A 23,358-nucleotide genomic window follows, 5' to 3' on the forward strand; every position below is an offset into this window, starting at 1 on the left:
CCATTTAAGAGAGTCCATAAGAGATCAATATGACAGAAATTGCAACTGTTCAGAGGAGACAGCCTAGGAAAATTGACCAGTGCGTTAAGTATCTAATGCTTATATTGCCAGAACTTCTTTGGTTTGGGCCAAACTGTAAAGCATAGGAGAAGTTTTGCATGGCTTCATCAAGGTTGTGGCATATTCCTAGTTAAACAGTATACCAGTAAACCAGAAGAAAGTTGCATGATAATGTTTATGAATCAGTCACAATTTACATTAACTACAGTGGTGCCCCGCAAGACGAACGCCTCGCAAGACGGAAAACCCGCTAGACGAAAGGGTTTTCCATTTTGGAGGCGCTTCGCAAAACGAATTTCCCTATGGGCTTCCTTCGCAAGACGAAAGCCCATAGGGAAATCTCCGGGACAGCGGGGAAGCGCAGCGCGTCTTCCCCACTGTCCTCGGACCTCCTCCGAAGGCTGGCGGTGGGGCGGAGAGACCTCGTCCCGCCGCCAGCCTTCGGAAGGCTGCTCCGAAGGCTGGCGGTGGAGCGGAGAGACCTCCTCCCGCTGCCAGGCTTCGGAAGGATGCTCCGAAGCCTGGCGGTGGGGCGGAGAGACCTTCTCCCGCTGCCAGGCTTCGGAAGGATCCTCCGAAGGCTGGCGGTGGGGCGGAGAGACCTCCTCCCGCCGCCAGCCTTCGGAAGGCTGCTCCGAAGCCTGGCGGTGGGGCGGAGAGACCTCCTCCCGCCGCCAGCCTTCGGAAGGATCCTCCGAAGGCTGGCGGTGGGGTGGAGAGACCTTCTCCCCGCGCCAGCCTTCGCATGGCTGTCCTGAAGACTTGCGGTGGGAGGAGGGTTTTCCTTCCCACCGCCAACATTCAGAATGCTGTTCTGAATGTTGGCGGTGGGGAGGAAAAACCCTCCTCCCACCGCAAGACCCGGGAACAGAGGAGAAGCGCTGCGCCCTTTCCCCTCTGTTCCCGTACCTGTCCTGAAGGCTTGCGGTGGGGAGAAAAGCCCTTCTCCCCACTGCCAGCCTGGCAAGCGGTTTCCATAGGAACGCATTAATTGATTTTCAATGCATTCCTATGGGGAACGGTGCTTCGCAAGACGAAAAACTCGCAAGAAGGAAAAACTTGTGGAACGAATTAATTTCGTCTTGCGAGGCACCACTGTATATTAAAGCACTTAACTTGAACAACATTCCATCATTTAAGGAGATGCATGCTTGAGCATCCTCTCTCTTTATAAAAGTCTACTTATGTGTGTGACAGGGTCACTTCAGACTGTAGTTCTCTTACCTGGAAAAGTTTTCCATGCAGGTAAATTTTAAGATTTGAAGCAAGCTTCAGTATCAGCCCGTGGGGTTCCTAAATAAAATGTAACACATTTTTGTATTATTACAGCAGAATTGTAAGGATTAGGTTGGCTGGTTTAAATTCATATAGTTTTATTCATTTCTCTTGATTACATGCTCTTTGTACTGAGGATTTCATTGTTTATTTTAGTCTGTGTAGAGATGATTAACTGTGATTTTAATATTGGGTTCATCTAATAGCTTTATAATGCTATTGATATTTTACTTTAAGCCACCTAAAATCTGCAAGATATAACTGAACAACAAACAAAATAAATCCCTTTATTTTGAAGCTGCATTTCTTGATCCGTGTGACAGGTATTAGCCTTCAGCTCCTGCAGAAGCTGGGCATCTGTGTTCCAAAAGCAGCTGTTTCCCAGTAAGAGAAAATGAATAGCTAAAATACCTACCTGTCAAGGCTGAGAAGCTGTTGGATTCAGGGCTGTGCTTTTATAACCATGCTCTGTATTTTTATTTTTACTGTTGGCACAATGCGCAGCAATGTACTCTGCAGCCACGATGGGTATTTTCTCAAAAGATCTGATATTTTAATTGAATTTCCATGAGCTGTTGATTCAGTAAATAACTGCGTGGTGTAAACACCCCCAGGATGTTAACATGGTTGGTACTACTTAGATTAAGTCAAAAGAAAATGCTTCATTAAATGACAGTTTCTTAACTGAAGAAATGGATAAGAAGTCTGCCATTAACAGCAGCAGAGACCACTAACTCAAAATTCAGATGTGCTACCTCTTCCGTTTCTTAATTTGATCTCTGAATTTTTCTTCTCCGCCTCATTGTTTTTTGCTTTTGTTCCAAGATACATTTTTATGTGCATTTTTATACATTTTTTGAACTGAGAACTGTGTCACAAAATTGGGAAAGGTGTGTTCTGATCTGAGTATGAGTCTGGGAAGTGTGAATCAGGTTGGGTCACTTGAACATGTGAGCCATACCAAATTCTGGAGCATCCCTAGGAAGGATATTGGCTTCTGCCACCAGCCAGAGGAACAGAGGCTGCTTTAATTTTGGATTTTAATTTGTTGTAAATCATCATGGACCTCATTTAATCAAAATGTAAGATATAAATCTCACATAAATGCGCACACAATTAATAAGATAATGTAAATAGTTCTGGGATGGGAAGAGGTACATGATACTTGATCTCAGTAGTGCTGATTGTGGGCCATGCAGATCAGTATGAAACTTAAAGGGTACTTGCACATTTTGCTTCAAACGTTTTTTGTAGGAGGACTAGAGACTTACTGTTGTTGTTTTTTTGAAATAAAAGCTCCATGAAAGCCTTTTGTGGGTGTTGGGTTGCCGACCCCTATTACAGCATATTAAAAACAAGCATGGCTTAAAATGTTAATCAGGTAGCTTTTTTCTAGAGCAGATAGAAACTACCATTGCTCATTTGCGTGGAATATAATATATTCATTGGACTGTACCTGCCTAGCAATGCATCAGGAATACATAGTGTATTCTCTATCTGTGGGCATCTCTCTACCCTACACATACACAGAGAGAGAGTGACTTTTTAGTGCATACACGTACAGCTTAATATTGACTAGTAGGACTTTAAAATCTGCTGGATTCACTATCTTTAAAGAGAAGGCAAATACATGTGACACTTTAAGCCAAGCATCGCCAGCCAACTTGTTCTTTTACAGAGAGAAAATCTGTGTGGGAGGAAGTTGCATTCTAGAAACTATGTCCAGGCAGGAGAGAGAGAAAGATGAAAATCAGAAAACAAAAGAGATGGATATGGAATGGAAATTGTGACTGTTTAGAACATAAGAGAAGGAGTATATAAGAGCGGAATCAGAGCAGCAGGGCAAATTGGTCGCTCATAAGGCGGTGACCATTTCACGCAAGGTTCCCTTCTTGGCCCCCTGTGTGCATTGGTGGGGCATGCAAAGTGTGCCCTGCCCAGTTATACCCCGTCTTGCTCTGCTCCGCCCCCGTTCTGCCATCATCCAGGTCCAAAAGGACCTGCACGTCAACTATCGTGCATCAATTGGACAAGCCTAAAATGTTCACCACCTGTATCTATTCTATCAAGTTATAATATATAGGACTAATAGGCTTCTTTCCCCTCATCTCCCGGTGTATTTGAAAGTTTAGCCGCATGGTCTAGAGACATCAACACAGAGGTCTTAAAACTCCCTGCGAGGGTTTTCATTTATCATTGTGATCAGTGCTTGAAAGATACAGAATTAATGGGCAGTTCAGAGTGGTGTGTTACTCACATTTGTCACATTGCGTTCAGGCTTCAACCCAGTATCCGGTATCCTTGTTCCTCCCCAGGTCCATCACCCCAAGCTGAGCTGGGTAGTTAATCAACAAATACATGACTTCTAAGTGCTTGTTCTTAAGTTTACAATTATAATGCTGATCTTTAACTTTTCCCTTGAAAATGTGCATCTGTCAAACAAGGAGATTTAAATAAAAGGAGATTTAAAACAAAGCAATTTGTGAGTTTTGCTAAAGGAATAAAATGTATATTTGAACTGAACTAATCTCCCTTCATCCACATTGTTATCACTTGGGCCTAAAAACCAGTTTCCTGGGTGTTTATTGATGGCTCTCTAATCTCATTGCCTAACCCTCACGTTAATCCACACCCCTGTCATTTGCATTTAGCCATCTATAGCATCCTGTCTTGTTCCCTAGCACCCTCCTATACAAGGCATATCTACACCTATCTGCATATTATAGCCACAATTTTTTTGTGAATGAACACTATATATTCATTCAGATTGGCATTTGTTGGGTCTGACTAATTTCCCCCAAATAGGCACAGCAATACTGATACTAATCGTGTCCATTGCAAGAGCAGTACAATCATCTCCAGTAAATCCCCAGAATGCTACTTCCATGAACACATGTGTAAAATACAGATCTCTTCAGGTTATCCATAGATTGTCCTTGAGTGAAGTCTACTCATCACCCTGGGTTTCATAGAACCCTTCTAGTATGGTTCAAAATTAGAAAGAATTTTTTTTTTTTAATAATGGAATGCCACTGGCTTCTGCTTCTCATAAAGTGTCCTGACTAATCCTAGAGAAAAACAGCAAGCATGGCTGAGAAGCAAGGAGATCCAGCTAAGCTGAAGGAGAGGTCTTGCTCCTCCAGGCACCAGTTGCGTAGCAGCAGCCTTGAAAAGAGAGGCATGGGACAAAATACTTGACTGTGAAACCATCTTCCCAGCAAAAAGACTGCAGTGGTGGTGCAGTCTCCTAGGCAGAGGACCGAACAAAGTAGAGACTGAGAGGGCCCAGTTACAAGAAAGAGACTTTCTGGCAAGTGTTAGCCCTAACATAAAGGGTGATATTATTAAGGACAGGGCTGAATGGGAGGAAAATTAAATGTTAATTAACTCAAGGGTAGATTTGCTTTATCTGAGATACTGGTGTAGAATAAACTGAATGGATGATGCTAATTTTTAATGTATTGGTGTATTATACTGAAGATATGAATTTTAATTATGATGGATTTTATGGATACCGTAAATTCACATTATATTCTATTAAAGAGATAAGGCTGTCTATATGGAGAAGATGAGAGATTTTATTTTTTTTGCAAAGGCCTTTGGTTATGTGCAATAAAGTTCATTCACAATATTAATATATGCTCATGGAAAATCTGAATGTTTAAAAAATGAAGAAGCAGGTTTATATTAGCTGTGGATGGTTTCATTCCTTACTGCACCACCCAGAATAATTATGGAGATTTATTCTTTTCACATAAGAGTGGAGAGAACTGCTGAACAATCTGAGGCTCCTGAGACTGAAACTGAGGCAAAGCATGACTGCAGAATCCAGCTGCTCAGCTATCTATTGCTAAGCAAGACTGCTTTGCGACTGCCAGCTCACCTTGACATGCTGTCATTTCTTTCCGTTTTTCTCCGGTAGCTTTGTGCAGAAAGGCAGCATCCTGGCTCAGCAAAGAGTTCGGAACTCACTTCAAAAGAAAGCAAAATGAGCTTTTAGTTCTCTGGAAGCATCCTTCGCAGGCATGAGAGAGCAGGAAGTTAGTTATGACAAAGCATAGCTGGTTTTCTTTCAGCTCAGGAAAGGACCCATTTTGGGGGCGAAGAAAACCTTGAGGTGTCTAGAAATGTCTGAAATAAGGCCCTTAGCTGTTCACTGTGAGGTAACTGTTTGAAACTGGCTGGCCTGAACGCGTTTTGCTGCCTGAGGTGGGGCAGCTAATAATAATAGTAATAGTAATAGTAATAATAATAGTAATAATAATAATAATAATAATAATAATAATAATAATAATAATAATAAAAAATTATACCCCTCCCATCTGGCTGAGTTTCCCCAGCCGCTCTGGGCGGCTTCCAATCAAGTGTTAAAAACAATACAGCATTAAATATTAAAAACTTCCCTAAACAGGGCTGCCTTTTAAAGAGAAGATAGCTGCTTATTTCCTTCACATCTGAAGGGAGGGCGTTCCACAGGGCGGGCGCCACTACCGAGAAGGCCCTCTGTCTGGTTCCCTGTAACCTCAATTCTCGCAATGAGGGAACCGCCAGAAGGCTCTCGGTGCTGGACCTCAGTGTCCGGGCTGAACGATGGGGGTGGAGACACTCCTTCAGGTATCCTGGGCCGAGGCTGTTTAGGGCTTTAAAGGTCAGCACCAACACTTTGAATTGTGCTCGGAAACGTACTGGGAGCCAGTGCAGATCTCTCAGGACCAGTGTTATGTGGTCAGTCACCAGTCTAGCTGCCGCATTCTGGATTAATTGCAGTTTCTGGGTCACCTTCAAAGGTAGCCCCACGTAAAGCGCATTGCAGTAGTCCAAGCGGGAGATAACTAGAGCATGCACCACTCTGGCAAGACAGTCTGCAGGCAGGTAGGGTCTTAGCCTGCGTACCAGGTGGAGCTGGTAGACAGCCACCCTGGACACAGAACTAACCTGCACCTCCATGGACAGCTGTGAGTCCAAAATGACTCCCAGGCTGCGCACCTGGTCCTTCAGGAGCACAGCTACCCCATTCAGGACCAGGGAGTCCCCCACACCCGCCCGCCCCCTGTCCCCCAAAAACAGTAATGTCTTGTCAGGATTCAACCTTAATCTGTTAGCCACCATCCATCCTCCAACCGCCTCCAGGCACTCATAGCATCCATTCACAATAGTGCCAAGAGGCCAGTAAACTTATTTTGGAACCTAAGGCAGAAAATCCCACAAGTGCCTCTCGCCTTCCCTGTCAGTAAAAACATCTGCCTTTTATGGATTGTTTTAATGCTGCTTTTAGAATGTTTCCAAATTTTATGGTTTTAATTTGCTTTTCTTGTATGTTGAACACTACCCAGAGAATGTTAGTTATTGGGCAGCTAATAAAATGCAGTAAATAAACAAAATAATTGCTACCCTTTCTACGTGTAGGATCCTACATTAGTGTGGCAGTTCCTGCGGTTTTTTTCTCCTTTCCCCCCCTTTTTCTAAGCCGCTTATCAGCTGATCCGATCAGCAGATAAGCCGCTAATAGCGCTAATCCGCTAATCCGTCAATGGGCTTGCTTCGCAAGACAAAAAACCGCTAGACGAAGAGAATCACAGAACGGATTCTTTTCGTCTTGCGAGGCACCACTGTACAAGGACATCTAGAACAAATGCAGCCTGCCGCCCAGTACTTATAGTTCCTCTTTCATAAAAGTAACGTAGTGGAGGCTATATTTCTTTTGACATTGAATCTGTATCTTTAGGAGGATGAAACTAAAATTATTGGGGAGAGGGGTTAGTAGATATGGAGGGGACTAAATTAGCATTGCACTTGATTATGTGCTGCTCTGCTGGTAGTAATAACTTAAAATGAAATAATCTGCTAGGTTGACGTTCTGGACTAATCAGACAGTATCTAATCACTTCAGTTTTTCAACACAATGACTCAGTGGGGGGAAATGGATTTTGCGATGAAAATATAAAACTATGTACCCTTACGTTTTGCGCAATGGGCTGGTTTATATTCATATCAATTTCACAGCTGAAAAGACATTGTAAACGAGAGGGGCAATTAAAAATATATTTATGAGCTGTGCATGCAAATACAGATAGTCCATGTATAATCTTTATTTACCAGATTCTGCTGGAGGGCAGGAGGGCATTCCTGATAGGGATGGTGCCTCTTTCTGCAAGAATCAGGCCATGTCCTCTGAAGTCTTTAGCCTTCTTTCCAGGGGGAGAAGTCTTCCCTCTTTCCAGACCGACCCTGCCTGCTGTTGGTGACAGCTGGGTCTTTCTTCTCTGGAAAAAAAAGCAACAAAACTCATCTGTAGCATTTCCAGTGTGTGTTCTGTGTCACTTTGTGAGATTGGTGATCTTTTTCCTTTCCAGTTTGGTCACACTGGGCCTCAGAGGTGCCACAGCTATAATGTAGAATGGAAGGCAAGTTGATGGTGGGAGGCCTGCCAAATTTTGGCGTCACACAGGGTGCCGATGAAATTTGAGACCTCACAATGACTTGCTCTAAGGGGGAGGCATGTCCTATATCCATGGTCTGACGGGCCCAGATATCCTGATCCCGCTGTCTCGCCCATCTCTCATGTGGTCAGTGAAGGGATGAGTCGCCTATTTTCTGGGGTTTATACTAGAGGAAATCCCACAAGTTCATGTGCTGGACTAAGGTGTTTATTCCCATTGGATAAGGTCTTTTGGCAGAACGGTCTTCTGCCAAAAGATCACACACGGGAAAGTACAAAGTCAGCAGGGGCAGACTGGGTGCCAAAAATCCCCATGGGGGCAAGTGTGTGGCGGACCAAAGTCAGGATTTACTCATGCTTGCAGATATTTACATAAATGCAATGTTCAAACTATAGTGGGAACAGAGGGGGCACAACTCATAAATCTTTTGTGGTTAGTCACATTACCTGCAAATATTAGAAGGCTGCAGGGCACCCATGATTCTAAAATTGAGGTGAGTTGGGGATTCGCCTTGTGGATTTCATTAAGGCCCACCTTCCCCCTCACCATTTCAGCACTGCATAAATATACTTGCTTCCTTTCACAAGCTTTTAGGAATTCTGCCAGGTTCTTTGCCAGATCATTGTTTTTCATTTCATCTCATTTCTTTTCAACTTTTAAAGAAGTTTCATCTCTCCCCTTTGTCAGTCACTGAGCTTTAGTACCTTAAACTCTCAGCCTACTTTTCTCTTCTGTTATTGCTTTATACTCTACCGGTTACAACATTCAAAATTCATTTCCTTAATAAATACATTGCAATATGTTGCATCTGACAAGCCTCTGAGTTTATTATAAGACCAAAATAGCCAAGCACATTACAATAATTGCATATATCATTTCCATATTTCCAATGCTAATTTTGTATGACTTTCACTGTGGATTTCAGTCAAAAAAGTTTCAGCTCAGCTGGGGCATTTTGCTAGGTATTTAAAAGGTTATGGGTACAGACCCACAGAAAACTTATTTAAATAATTTTGCATATTGTTAATTAGATAATTATATGCAAATTTTGCCCAGCAGGGGAAAACCCTGGTTCTTGCTGTCAGGGATTTCCTGGGTTCATTACACTGTATATAGATGGGACTCTCTACCCTACCTACAATTCGTTGCTAAAAGCTTTTGCTTATCTACATGTTAAAGCCAAAATAAGTGTTCTCCAGCATTCAGCATTCTGCCCCCCCATCACACACACATTCTCCTTCTCCATCCCATCCAGTTCATGTCATATACACCTAAACACCTTGTCAATTACAGTGGTGCCCCGCAAGACGAATGCCTCGCAAGACGGAAAACTCGCTAGACGAAAGAGTTTTCCGTTTTGGAGGTGCTTCGCAAAACGAATCTCCTATGGGCTTGCTTCGTAAGACGAAAATGTCTTGCGAGTTCCTGCAGGTTTTTTTTCCTCCCCCCCCCCCCCTTTTCTAAGCCGCTTATCCGATAAGCCGCTAAAAGCCGCTAATAGCGCTAATCTGCTAATCCGTCAATGGGCTTGCTTCGCAAGACGAAAAAAACGCTAGACAAAGAGACTCACAGAACGGATTCTTTTCGTCTTGCGAGGCACCACTGTACAGTATAGTGCTGTCCACACTTGATACCCAGCAACCACAAATCAGCATAAATCACACTTTAACTGATTCTCACCCAAATCGTCCCCAAACAGATTCTTTGCTTAATGCACACCTCACCTCCACACGGACCCAAATCAACCTTCAATAAGGTTACTTCGAATTATCTATCCAGTCAAAATTATATAACCTGAACCCTGCTGTTTGAAAGTCCAGGTTTACTATAAATGTCGCACAGAGGTCAGAAGTGAGTTTATAGAAATATAAACAGTTATACAATCACCTGGAAGGAAGCCGCAGCAGGAACACAGTAGGTCTGTGTAGGGCAAGCGTGGGATTGTGCTGTTATCAACTTTTATTCCTGTAGATCAGCCAGTAATTCAGGTGAAGCTCCAGTGTTGCTGAAATAGGGGGAAAGGCAGTTTCTCATAATTCCAAGGATGAGAAACTATGAAATGAAATTGTTTAATATACACTTATTGACCTGCAATACTCTATTGAGAGATGCTTGTTCGACTAATACGGTCAGTCTGTGAAGAATGGAATGCAAAAGCTTGGGTATAACAAAAACATTGTTTTCAGAAGCTCTTATTGTAATTTTTTCTAAAACATTTGCTGATTGACTGTGCTTAACTTCTGACACTGTTGATTGGTGAAACCGATATTCATATTTATTTAAAGTAGAGCAGTCAAGCCCCATGGCCCTCTTCATTTATTTTCATGATAGTGCTTTTGAAAAATCATTCCCATGAAAGCAGGTGCAGGAAAAACATTCCAGCACAGTTGATCTCTGTGTAAATGATTCAGTTTCTTACTTCCTTTCCCATTGAGATAGCTAGTCATAAAATGGCACTACCGGTATTCCAAGACCAGCTCTGTCTACCATTCTTGGGAGAAGTTGCAAACATAGGACAGAAGACAGACAAAGGTTTTGAAGATAGTTGGAAGTCTGAAAGAGGTGCTGTTTCCCATGATATACACACCTGGTTCCTTGCCTCCCCTCTTGCCACTGGAGACAAGGGTTTCCCATTTCTAAACTGCTTGTAAAACCAGTTCGCTAGAAGCAACAGTGGAATGAGGGAACACATCATGAGCTACTACCTTAAACTGTCTGAAAAAGCTATCATCTCTCTAGTTTTCCCCAGTATAATGCATTTGGTATGTTGCTGTTTTCACCAATGTACGCATTTTTATGCATAATCTCTCCTAATAAATGCAGTTTCATACACATTATTTGTTTGGAGAACTATGCAAGATTTGGAGCAGTGGGAATTTCAAAGGATGAATGTGTTTCAGTTCATGCATTTTCAGGAAGTGTTCATTAGGTAGGGCAGAGCTTTCCAAACTGTGTGTTGCGACACATTAGTGTGTCGACTGCAGTTTGTAGGTATGTTGTGTGAATGCTCCTCCCAGGGCAGGAAAGACGCTAGTTTAACTTCCGGTTTACTAGTAAAACTGAGTTACTGCGTCACGAAATGAGGCATGTCTAAAAAGTGTGTCACCAACATGAAAAGTTTGAAAAGCTCTGAGGTAGGGTTTGCCTTGAAATATGAACTGATTGAATCCCCCCCCCCCGATAGTAATAATACTTCACCTTGTCTTCTAAATTCCCAGAGTTTCCATTTGCGGTTCCAAGTGAAGATCAAGATGCTGCTCAGCTATTTGTCATCTAATCTGCCTATTTCATTTTCTTGCTCCTGTCCAGGGGCACTGAGTTTTGCCTGACACTGGGAGGGCTCATCATGTCTGTGTGGGGTCACATATGTGATGTCACACGTGTTGAGAGGAGGCTGTGAGGCTCCTCAAGATTGGGGAGGGGGCTCAGCCCCATCCTCACATACTTTGGGGGCGGGCGAGGTGTCCTCAGCTACATAGGTTTAGTGTCTATGACCCTGTCCCTGACTTGCCTTTCCTCTAATTACCTCTCCTTTTGGTGGGCTGCATTCTGAAGTTTGGATTATGCCTCCAGCTGCCGTGATGGTGCCATCATTGGGAATTGCTGAGTTTTTCTCCCATTGGTATTGAAGGTCGCCAGGTTTGGTTAGGTCAATATTTAGAAGAACATCACATTCATTAGTGATGCCTAATGTATGCCATCTGTAAAGAATTCAGAAAGACATCATTCAGTTTAAAAGTCAACATGCAGACAGCATTTCACATTCTTTGTGCCAGATTTTGAAAACTGCCCCACTGCTTCGGTCGGAGGGGTTGCAGAACTCATAATGAGCATGAACATGGTGTGCATTGAATGAATTCCATTCTCTAATTTGAACTCATTCACTGTACAATTCAGCAAATGCTGTCTAGATTCTGTTTATCCAGGTACAACACTCCTATTCATGGCGACTCTTCCAGGAACTCTTAACTGAAAGAAGACAAATGTCTTCTCATTAGTGTAATTATTAGCGGGTAGCCTTTGCACAGTCCATTCAAAACATCTCATGTAACATTTCCTTGCTAATATTGCAGAGTAGCATCATTTTTAAGACTAGAAACTCAGTATATTCAATTTGAAAGGAAGGATTGTTGCTCATTTATACGGATTCCCTTCTGAATAAATGCATTTGGAAGCAGACATAAGGAAATAACCGAGACTCTGTTAACTGCATTATCATATGTTATTATAAATATACTAACGGTGCATTCCTAGCCACAATTTCATTATTTATCAATTTATTTGATTTCTGGGAAATGGTCTTAAGACATCTGAAATCATAAAGTAGAAGGAGGAATATATGAAAGCTTAGGATTTAGAAAGCCTACGCTTATGTACGGGTGGCGCTGTGGTCCAAACCACAAGCCTAGGGCTTGCTGATCAGATCGGCGGTTCGGATCCCTGCGACGGGGTGAGCTCCCGTTGCTCGGTCCCTGCTCCTGCCAATCTAGCAGTTCAAAAGCACGTCAAAGTGCAAGTAGATAAATAGGTACTTCTCCGGCCTGAAGGTAAGCGGCATTTCCATGCGCGCCTCTGCTTTTGGTGTTCTGCTGCACCAGAAGCAGCTTAGTCATGCTGGCCACATGACCCAGAAGCTGTCTGCAGACAAACGGCCAGTAACTCCCTCAGCCAGTAAAGCCAGTAAAACTACAGAGTCATTCGCGACTGGACATATCGGTCAGGGGTCCCTTTACCTTTACGTTTATGTTCAAGTTGGTTTTTAAGGGTATGCATGCACAGCTTTTGCTAGGTAGCTGCTGGATCCTGTGCTTCTTAGAGGGCAACTTCTCAAGTAACCAGCGGCGTAGCGTGGGGGGTGCAGGGGGGCCCGGCCGCACCGGGTGCAACATCTGGGGGTTAGGGTTAGGGGGCGCAAATCCACGGGTTAGGGGGCGCAAATTACTTGCCTTGCCCCGGGTGCTGACAACCCACGCTACGCCACTGCAAGTAACTGTTGCGCCATGCATAAAATAACGTTTACACAGGTGATCGCCAAGTGCCCTTTGCCATCATTGCTCTCTTTCGAATGTTCTCTTTCCTTCTCCCTTAAGCACTTCTGAAGATAAAAAACTTATATATCTAGTCTTTTGCTCTATTTCTTATGTGCCTCTCTTATTGTTTTAGGAAAAGCAGCACTCATAACTTGTTTACTTCTGCTTTGGAAAGCTATAGTAGATAAGGAAATTAATAATACTTCCCCAGGGTGACACTACTTGATCACATTTTCTTAGCTTTACGTAGAGACTTTAATCATAAATCTTTGTGTTACTGAAACAAATAATGGAATGAACACAATAGGGATAATTGTGCACACTGTGGCATAATTTATTCTTTATTGGCAATTAGTTTTCTTATAATTTGTTGATTTTGCCAATTCACCGACACAGCTGAATGTTTGATCCCAAGAATAAGTGGCAGACTGCTGCATAAATGGCATGGGCATGGCCTCATTACTTCATTGGTAGCTGGAACAACTCATAAACCTTGATTTTTATGTGATTTAAAGATATGTCCAGAGATAGTAACAATTACATTTTGAATATTGAAATTGCTGAAGTTTGTAATTATCTGATTTGTTAATACATTTGTCCTGGTCATAATGCTCAGCTATACAGTATTCTGAATCAAGAGTAATTTCTCCCAGAAGTTCTTATTTGGCTTGGAATCTGAAATATGCCCTGTCACTATTCAGCAGACAGAGTGCCCTAAGACAGCTGTTTGGGCACATATTCAGGATTTATTCATGTCAATCTCTTACTGTTGCTAGACTACTCATTGATTGCTATGAAACTACACAAACAATGAAGTCAACTGTCATGTAATGTTAACCTCATTCATGCTTAAACGCAAGTAAACTTAAATTACTGTGAACTGTGTAACTACATTACTTGACAAAGCACCCTTTTGTCTGATGAACGTCTTCATTATTTCGTTCTTAGGTTTTTGTGAAATTATATGCTCCCATCACCCAGCTCTAAAGTCCTTTCTTGTCCAAAGGGGTGTTTCTTTTGGGTTTGAATTTCAAGTTGTGCACTACCACGCTTGAGAGGTGCAAGACAGGTGAAAACATACCATAATTCACAGAGATGAATGCAATTATATGCATGTTACGGCACCATCAGCACATGTCAGGGCCGGTTCAGCTGCAAGTCCGCACAGAGACTCAGTAAAGTTGACCCTTTATTCAAGGAAACAGAATACAAACAGAGAACCTGTAAATGCAAAAAAAAATAAAAAAAAAATTGCAAGAAAAATATTGTTCTTCCCTTTTCTGTCCATTATTAACTTGCTAACTTGTAGCAAAACTCTGTCCTCATGTGGTCACCTTATTCCATTGTGCTTTGTTTCTTTAAAATAAATGAACTGAGGCTGCAATCCTGAACACACACTGACTAGGGAGTAAGGCCCAGCAGGTCTTACTTCTGAGTAAGCATGCTTACGATTGCAATGTCACTCAGTGCCGCATAAATGCAGGCGAAATTTAGAATGCTGCATTAATGCACTAATTAATGAGCTCCGGGGACGGAGCAAATTAAAACTATTTTTCAACGACTGTTTAACTCACGAAGGGGAAACTGCAGTAGATATAAAAGATGATGCTACCTAGGAAAGGCAGCTGGAAACTTGGCAAGCCCACATTTAGAGGTTTCATTTTTCATTGCTTTTTCTGCAGAGTTTCAATTCTTGCAGAATGAATCAGCCTATAAAGTGTTAGGCAGAAACCTCAATATTCATTATGTGCTACGTACATTTCCTCTTGTTTCTTCACGAGAACAACACTTTTATCATTAAGTTAATGTTAGGAGGACTCTTTGAGCTTCCCCCATTGCAGTTCCAGTCAGGAGTGCTTCTAGATTTGAATGGGCTGTCCAAGCAAAGGGCCAGTAACTTCAGAATTCTTCTGCAGATTTACCACTGTGAGCCTCCCCCCCCCGCCCCTACCCCATTTACAACCTCCCACAATATGGAAACACGATGTTGTTCTAGGACAACGTGGGGAATTTAAAGGGTGGGTGTCATTTAACCACCTAGTAGCACTGGAGGAGGGACGTGGATGGCCCTGTGGGCTAAACTACAGAGCCTAGGATTTGCCGATCAGAAGGTTGGCAGTTCGAATCCCCGTGACAGGGTGAGCTCCCGTTGCTCAGTCCCTGCTCCTGCCAACCTAGCAGTTCGAAAGCACATCAAAGTGCAAGTAGATAAATAGGTACCACTCTGGCAGGAAGGTAAACGGCGTTTCCATGCGCTGCTCTGGTTTGCCAGAAGTGGCTTAGTCGTGCTGGCCACATGACCCGGAAGCTGTACGCCGGCTCCCTCGGCCAATAAAGCGAGATGAGCGCCACAACCCCAGAGTCGGCCACGACTGGACCTAATGGTCAGGGGTCCCTTTACCTTTACCAAGCACTGGAGGAACAGGGGTGCGGGGGGAGCGCATCGCCCCCGGCAGCACGATCCCGGTGGGGTGCCATCGCAGCTGCTCCCCCCGTGCTGGGCGCCACGCCCCTGAGGAGATTTCACCCCTCCCATATCCAAGAATCTGCTGATTTTCTCTGCTGATTCTCCAGAGAGGAGGGGGCGGTTTCTGCTCTCTACTTATTCCACTCCAGCCTAACATCAAAGTGTCAGTCAGTGTGTCGGAGAGAGAGAGACTGAGTGTTAGAGATCGTGTGTATAGATAAGGTTGCTGCTAAGAGCGGCTGCAGACACTCAGTGCAGTTCAGCATTTATGTTTAGACCTCACTTAGCTCTGTATATAGTTGTGTATTATAGTTCTAGTTAGAATAAAGAAGATATTCTACAGAGCTGCTCTCCGAGTCATTTATGCTCTGCTGTACTCTGCTGTGCGACGACTGTCTTCTTGTGGAAGGTGAATCCGGTGCTCACAACTCTAAGCTGTGAGTCCACAGCACTTTGACCTGTTCCTGTGTAGAAGGTGGTCTCTGGAAGTGCTACCCAGCTCGCCTAGCCCAGTCGGGGCTGGAGTGGATGAGTCCAGTTGGTGACACTGGCTCAAGGGCGATGCAGGCAGCGTGCCACGCCCCCAGATGTGTGCCAGCCATGCCCCCACCTGCTTTCCACCCCCGCCGGAGCTTGACGCTCTGCCACTGCCTAGTAGCCACCTGCTGCTAAATCAAAACTAAGCTACGGAATGTGGCGGGGGAGAGAGAAGGTGGACCCAATTCAGTGAAAGCAAGAACACTCCTGGGCCCTTAGCAGTTGCCTGAGTATGCTGAGTGCATGATTCCCCAAAAATGCATTGTTTGCTGTAATAAAATATTGCAACTTTCTCTTACCACTCATTTCCCCTGAATAAGGGATCCTTGCTGTGATCTTGCTATGTGCAGGTGGATCACCCAGCTAAGCTGAGCAGCTGCAATGCAACACTCTGCGGTGTATGCCATGTCTGATTGCAGACAGAAGTCAGAAACATATCTAAAAGAAAAAGACAGATCTTCAGGCATCACAGGGCACAGAACACGCTTTGCTGTGTAAAGTCTTGCTGCAAGGAAATAATTTCAGGATGATTGCATGGCGACCACTTGAAAGTTTCATTTTTAGCAAGGGGTTTTATTTATGTCACTGGACATGTGCGATGTAAAAACTCATATTCCTCCTCAACAGGAGGGTGAGCTGACTGTAACATATCTCACCACGCTGATCACCAGGGTTCATTTGGCTGATAGAGTTGGCTAGGCATATGTCATCATCCTCATCACTCCATGTACATCCATCTCGAAGTTGCATGCTCTGTGGAAGAGGATGGCCATCTCATATAGAGTTCCAGGGTATTTGACAGCTGCTAGAACAGGGGTTGGCAAGGTTTACCTTGCCTGGGCTGGTTCACTCCAGCGCAGTTCCCTTTGTGGGCCGGATTGCGAGTGAGCGAGCGTGCAAGCGATTTCCGGCGTCTGCGCAGACGTGAATTCCGGCGCCGCAGAAGCGAGTCACCATGCCAGTTTAGCGCACTGCCTAGTGGGTGGTGCAGTTCAGGGGCAGCTTGTGGGCTGGTTAAATGACGGCCATGGGCCGCTTGTGGCCCATGGGCCTTAGGTTGCAGACCCCTGTGCTAGAACCTTCATGCAAGTTCATATATTCCTCCTTCTACATTATAAATTTCTCACTAGAGAGTTTGACTCATCCGTATGTGCTTTTTTAAGTGATAATTTAAATAATTTGATAATGATTTTTAAGTTCATTTATTGTTTCTATTTTGTTACAGAGATCCCAGAAGATCCAGTCATTGCAGAAGAGTATTATAATGATGCATTTGATTCATGCTCAGAAACAAGTGAGGAGGAGGAGGAGGAGGAGACGGAGGAGGAGGAAGAGATAGAAGTCGAAGAGATGGTCACATCACACACTGTGTGTCAAACAAACCGGCAGGTATACACTTGCTTTGCAGTTGCCCGTTGAACATAGACTGTTAAGACGGCACTAAGTAAACTTGCAGTGGTACCTTGGTTTAAGAACAGCTTATTTCATGAACAACTCGGATTCAAGAACACTGCAAACCTGGAAGTAGGTGTTTTGGTTTGTGAACTTTGCCTTGGAAGCAGAACATGTTCCGCTTCCTGTTGAGTGTGTTCCATTTGTAAATTGAGTCCCCTGCTGCTATAGGAAAGCATGCGTTGGTTTAAGAATGCTTTGGTTTAAGAACGGACTTCTGGAACAGATTAAGTTCGTAAACCAAGGTACCACTGTTTTGAAAACTCCCCAATGTAGGCTGCAACATACATATGGTTCCTCACTTTTATTACTGCAACTTGTATTCCCTCCCCCTTCCTAATCCAAACTTTTCCTTTGATTTCCAAGTAGAATGTAAAGGTATTATATAATCACAAGTGGCAGTTAATTGTGTTTTGAACAGGATTGGCTGCGATTCAGTATTTCCAAAGGCATCCAATATAAAATTGAATTTTGAACAATACAGAGTTAAATACGGGACTGGCAGTCAGACTGGGACAGAGTGACATTTTGTCAAGCCTTCACGGTTCACATTTTGTCGTGTCTTTGTGGTTCACATTTCTGTGACAAGAAAAATTAGGGGAGAAATGGATGTGGTTTTATTGACACCTCTGCCAGAATTTGATTCTACTGTTTGTGCCTGTTAGTTTTCCACCCAGTGCAGCACACACATAAATTTCTCTGTCATTAATGGATGAAGCAACTATACAATCAGGCGAGAGCTATACAACCCTGGCACATTCGCATCTAGCACCTTATCAATAAAACAAGACAGTCTCATCACCTTTCCCTTATGTCAGCGTATTTGATCTTTTCCTTCTTCTAAATCTCCATTCTTCAACATCAAACGAACCCTTGTTTTCAGCTTTGTAAACTGAAAACATTGCAGCCTGGGCCAAAAATGATCACCGGTGATGAGACAGGCTAGATGCTACTATGGGGGGGGTGTTAAAGTTTTCTCTCCATACAATCACAATTTAGAAGTGGCTGCTTACCCAGAATTGGGTGAAAGGGTGGTGAATTAGAAGTCTCTGGTCTTCCCTGAAATCGCTTACCTTTCTTTCATTCCCTTCAGCTTCTGGTTCTTCCTTTGGAAACTGAATCTGTTCAAATCTGTCTCTGTGATGGTGGCCCCTGGCCATCACAGTATGTTAAGCACTGGTTTCTCCTTGAACTGAATAGACAATGTTAATAGCAGCAGGGCAGAGCAAGGCTTATGGGTGAACATAGAAATAATGTTGGTGCAGAAAGACCATATTAACTAGAGCAGCCAAACAATGCTTATCCAACCCCTGAGCAGAATGAATATCCGCTGTGCATATCTAGGAGGCATAGTTCTTCTGTACCAATGGACTGGGACTCAAAACAAATTTGTTGACATAGACCATATTCACCTTCTCTCACAGGACTGGCAAAAGACTTAAAACAGTGGTGTACAGTGATTTCTGATGATTGCAACGTTTGCCTCTTAGCGTTTCTCTCTCTCTCTAACAAATACTGCTCATATGGTGATGTTCCCAAGCCCAAGGTCTCTTTGTTTTCCTTCCGACTACAGGATAGTGATGTTGAAGCAATGGTCAGATACATGGAGAACATCCTAAACACCAGCTGTCTAGGTAAGATGATGTGCCCTCAATTTAGGAACAGTTTGATAACAATACTGAACACTGAATTGATTTTTCTTTCTCTCCACGACACTCAGAAGACCCATAAAAACAAATGGTGCTTCTTCTGTCAACCTTTACAGACCACACATAAATGTCTTTCCTTTGAAAGAAAAGCTCATTTCCAATAACATCAGCTCCAAAACTAGCATTGGAATCTTTTTAAGTCTGCAAGCTTAACAGAAAGAAGACTGATCACAAGGAATATTTGATTTCAGACTAGTATTATTGTGAATTTCTTTTATTTATTTCATTATTATTTTTGCTTTTCTATATTTAGTATGTGGTGCACAACAACAAAGTTAAAAATGTGACATTAGAAACCATAAGTAACCATTAAAAAAAGAATAATTGGATTCATGGGTAGGAAAAACTTGATTAAAATAAAATTTTACCATTTATCTTTCATCACATTAAGGTCATACTCAATTGATTCCAATGGATATTAGCATATGTTGCCTTGAAAGAAAAAAACATTAAAGTCAATTCATTTGGAATTAATTTGAGATTGGATACGATCCATCACACTCTTTTAATATATCACATTTCCCCATAGACAAGTTTGTAACAAGTGTAGATTTAAATGTGCACGACTTAACTCCTAAATTCCTGCCTATGTTGTTTAGCTGTGTGTTTAGTCACTGTATATTTTTACTTAATATATATATATTATTTTACTGTATACATATTACTTAATGTATTTACTTAATAAATTGACTGCAGTCCATGAAAACTTATGCCATAATAATTGTGTTAATTTTTTAACTCAAGATTAGCAAAACTCGTCGTTGCTTTTGCTGCAAGAAACTGGCATATCTATCCCTCTGCATGGTTCAGTTCCTCTAGATATGCTGGCAATTGCCTATATTCCATTAGGGACTATTGCTGTGATGTTGATGGCCTTATTAACACATGCTCCATTTTATCCTCATAGATAGGTTTATGGAGTATGAACCAATGCCAGATAAGGGCTCCTTTTAATACTGAGTAGAACCTACTTCTACATGCAATGATGAAACAAGGCTATAGGAAACCTGTGGCATCAGATGATCTGCAGTAGGTTTCAAAGGAGCATGTAAACAAACCAACATGCCTGTTGGTCCTGTTCCCAGTCTCCACTTGTGTATCCAAAGCTGTGAACACAGCCTTCACTTGTACAACTTGTATGCACAGAGGCATTGTCTAGAACTTTGGTTGAATGTATAAAGGTTGGGGATGGAACCAACATGGACATTAATCCCACTCTTCCATGCCAATGCAGTCATATCACTAGACAGGATGCCTAAATTAGCTACAAAAAGCTATTTCCTCACTGAAAGTACATGAGTAGGGTTGCCGTATTTCGAAAAGTAAAAACCAGGACCCCCCCCCCCAAAAGCTGTTGAGCTTTTCCTTTTTTTACAAAAAAACACAATTTTTCAATTGACTTGCCTGAGATCCAGGACAAATCGCCACCTTTCAGAAATTCTCCCCGGATGTCATGAGGCCACCAACTTGCAGAAGCACCTCAGGCCTGGGGCTTAGATGTGACTTCTGGGAAACAGAAACATGCCACATTCGGTTCTATGATGAAAGAGAAATGGGATATACATGTAAGGGCAGGAGGAAATCATGAGTCTAGTTTAGTAGCATTGGCCCTTGAGTGGGCTTTTCTAGCTGCAACATGCTATCCACCCAGTGCTATTTTTCTAGAAAAAGAGGTGCTGGAACCATGAATGCCTCCCTTGTTCTCTTATAACAGCAGTGGCACCCACCTGAGAGGTGCTGGAACTCAGTTCCAACTGAGAAAAAGCCCTAATACCTCCTCAGATGGTACTTAAGTTTCTTGTTGTTTAGTTGTGTCCGACTCTTCATGACCCCATGGACCAGAGCATGCCAGGCACTCCTGTCTTCCACTGCCTCCTGCAGTTTGGTCAAACTCATGTTACTAGCTTTGAGAACACTGTCCAACCATCTTGTCCTCTGCCGTCCCCTTCTCCTTGTGCCCTCCATCTTTCCCAACATCAGGGTCTTTTCCAGGGAGTCTTCTCTTCTCATGAGGTGGCCAAAGTATTGGAGCCTCAGCTTCACGATCTGTCCTTCCAGTGAGCACTCAGGGCTGATTTCCTTCAGAATGGAGAGATTTGATCTTCTTGCAGTCCATGGGACTCTCAAGAGTCTCCTCCAGCACCATAATTCAAAAGCATCAATTCTTTGGTGATCAGCCTTCTTTACGGTCTAGCCCTCACTTCCATACATCACTACTGGGAAAACCTTTGACTATACGGACCTTTGTTGGCAAGGTGATGTCTCTGCTTTTTAAGATGCTGTTTAGGTTTGTCATTGCTTTTCTCCCAAGAAGCAGGTGTCTTTTAATTTCGTGACTGCTGTCACCATCTGCAGTGATCATGGAGCCCAAGAAAGTAAAATCTCTCACTGCCTCCATTTCTTCCCCTTCTATTTGCCAGGAGGCCATGATCTTACTTAAGTTTCTAAGCGAACTCAAATCCACATCTGCCCAGGCTTAGGAGTTAAACCGAGCATGTTCTTTTCTGATCCAGCTGATGTGTACACATTTGCATTGCACATTTGGAGGGTGGAATTTTGTGTGTGCAATTGGGAGTTTTGTAAATGCAAAGGCTCCAGAGCTATCAGGAATAGGAAGTAGGCAAGAGGGAGATATTAAACAAGTAGATAAACAAACTAAGTAAATTGAGTGAGAAGCCACCTTGGAAATTAAGGGGTGTATAAACCAATACTTTAATAATTAAGTATGCTGGTTTAATTTGCTTTTTATTTTTATGAAAATCCCAATTTCTTTTATTTTCATTTGGTTTTGCGGGGTTTTTTTGGATAATGAAAAAGAAATGTGTCCATTTCCAATTTGCCACTAATTTGCATACAGTCCCATGGGAATTAAATCAGTCAGATACAAAATGAAAAAGCTGCAAAAGGTGCTTGTAGCCATTTAACACCAACTGAGTATATTGTCCACTTCATTATATAACTTAATTAAATAAGAGATTATAGCTTTAGGCCTGCAATGTAGACAATGCATCATCAGGAGCCAAGAAAAGATGTGATACCAACAGAAGAAACTGGAGTGGTTTTTTGGTAGCCATGTGTTAAATATTTGTTCCAGTGTATCTCCCTGAACACTGGATCATAGTCTAGTTAGAACAGGGGTAGCTATTGTCATGTCCAGGAGTGACCCAAGACATTTTGGCACCTAAAGCAAACCACAAAATGGCATCCCTCTCCCTGCCAGGGAAGAAGGGCTGGGTGAATATCTAAATCAGGAACAAAGCAGGGAGGGAAGAAAGATCTACATCAGGCACTGCTGCCCCCTGTAGATCCTGCTGCCTGAGGCAGTTCCTTCGCCTTGCCCTATGGGTAGACCGGCCCTGGTGGTGTGATCCAGATGTTGTTGGCCAACAGTCTGGGATTATTGGAGTATACTCAACGCCTGGAGCACATCACGTTATTTAACCGTGGGTTGGAGTGTCAGACTAGGACAAGAGTGAGCCAGGTTCAAATTCTTGGTTAGCTATGAAGCTCTCTGGGTGACTGGGCCAGTCACTCTCTCACAGCCTGATCTACCACACAGGGTTGTTAGGAGGAAAAAATGGAGGGGAGGGAAGAGCTCATTGGAGAATAGGCAGGATATAAATAAACAATACCAATGTAACATCCGGGGATCTCTTGTTTTCTGTTAACTGAACAATGTGTTTGTGACATAGTGGGGATTGCCAAGACCAATCAATGCTCCTTCCTGGAGATCTGTATCCTTTCTCTAAAATACTTTAAAGCTTTTACATTACGATCTTTCTACATAGTTAAAAAGCCTATCTTGCTTTAGATATCATATTATTGGTCAGACAGCATCTCTCTCTCAAAATACCATTTCCAGAACTTCTGGACTTTTGTACGTAAAAGTTAAAGCATTCTAGTTGCCAGTGAGAATCACAGCCTCCGATTAAAGCGCAAACATAGTCCTTTTTTGGCTACAAATTTTTGATATGCCAGCAACCTGTACACATGGTGAGCCATCACACATATTAAATATGTAGTTATTTTCTGACACGACAGTTTGTGACATTGGACTGGTGCTTAAGTTTAGCATTTTCTAGTGATTTTCTAGTGTTAAATCCCCATCCTCGCCCTCCCGCACTTCATTTATGATTTATCCGTGTATTAGCTGATAAGAACAGCCTTCAAACAAAAGGAACATTGCATTTGGTGTGTGGGAGGCTTAAATGGTGTGCTTGCGCTGTTTTGTGTCATGTGCGTAAAGCAGTTGGTGGAATTTAAAAAGATCAATGTTCAGTTCATTAACATTAATGAATGCTAATGTTCATTAAACATTTATGGATTGCAAGTTGCAAAACGATGCAATGTAGCTATAATGAATGGCCCAATGTGACTGTTTTTGTATC

The 23,358-nt window shown here is 42.8% G+C and overlaps 1 protein-coding gene and 1 long non-coding RNA gene across 8 annotated transcripts in view; one reads left to right on the top strand and one right to left on the bottom strand.

Moving 5' to 3' along the window:
- NEK11 (NIMA related kinase 11) overlaps positions 1-23,358 on the top strand; it is an 82,386-nt gene that overhangs the window by 49,345 nt on the left and 9,683 nt on the right. For all 5 annotated transcript variants that reach the window (XM_083468212.1, XM_083468214.1, XM_083468211.1 and 2 more), the window contains exons 13-14: positions 17,035-17,198; positions 18,835-18,895. In XM_083468212.1, coding sequence (XP_083324338.1) covers positions 17,035-17,198; positions 18,835-18,895 — 225 coding nt within the window. The remainder of the gene's footprint in view (positions 1-17,034; positions 17,199-18,834; positions 18,896-23,358) is intronic.
- LOC310690020 overlaps positions 1-23,358 on the bottom strand; it is a 31,621-nt gene that overhangs the window by 814 nt on the left and 7,449 nt on the right. Inside the window, exons 3-9 of one of the 3 annotated variants that reach the window (XR_014517792.1) lie at positions 19,339-19,402; positions 18,335-18,453; positions 16,109-16,247; positions 11,302-11,476; positions 7,432-7,598; positions 5,219-5,306; positions 1,285-3,767 (exon numbers count right to left, since the gene is read on the bottom strand). This is a non-coding gene — a long non-coding RNA (uncharacterized lncRNA). Of the gene's footprint in view, positions 1-1,164; positions 3,768-5,218; positions 5,307-7,431; positions 7,599-10,973; positions 11,127-11,301; positions 11,477-16,108; positions 16,248-18,334; positions 18,454-19,338; positions 19,403-23,358 lie in introns of those variants that run through there. The other 2 variants (XR_014517793.1, XR_014517794.1) reach the window with 2 other exon arrangements.

This window comes from Podarcis liolepis, assembly GCF_965112155.1.
Source record: "Podarcis liolepis genome assembly, chromosome: 12".
Taxonomy (NCBI): domain Eukaryota; kingdom Metazoa; phylum Chordata; class Lepidosauria; order Squamata; family Lacertidae; genus Podarcis; species Podarcis liolepis.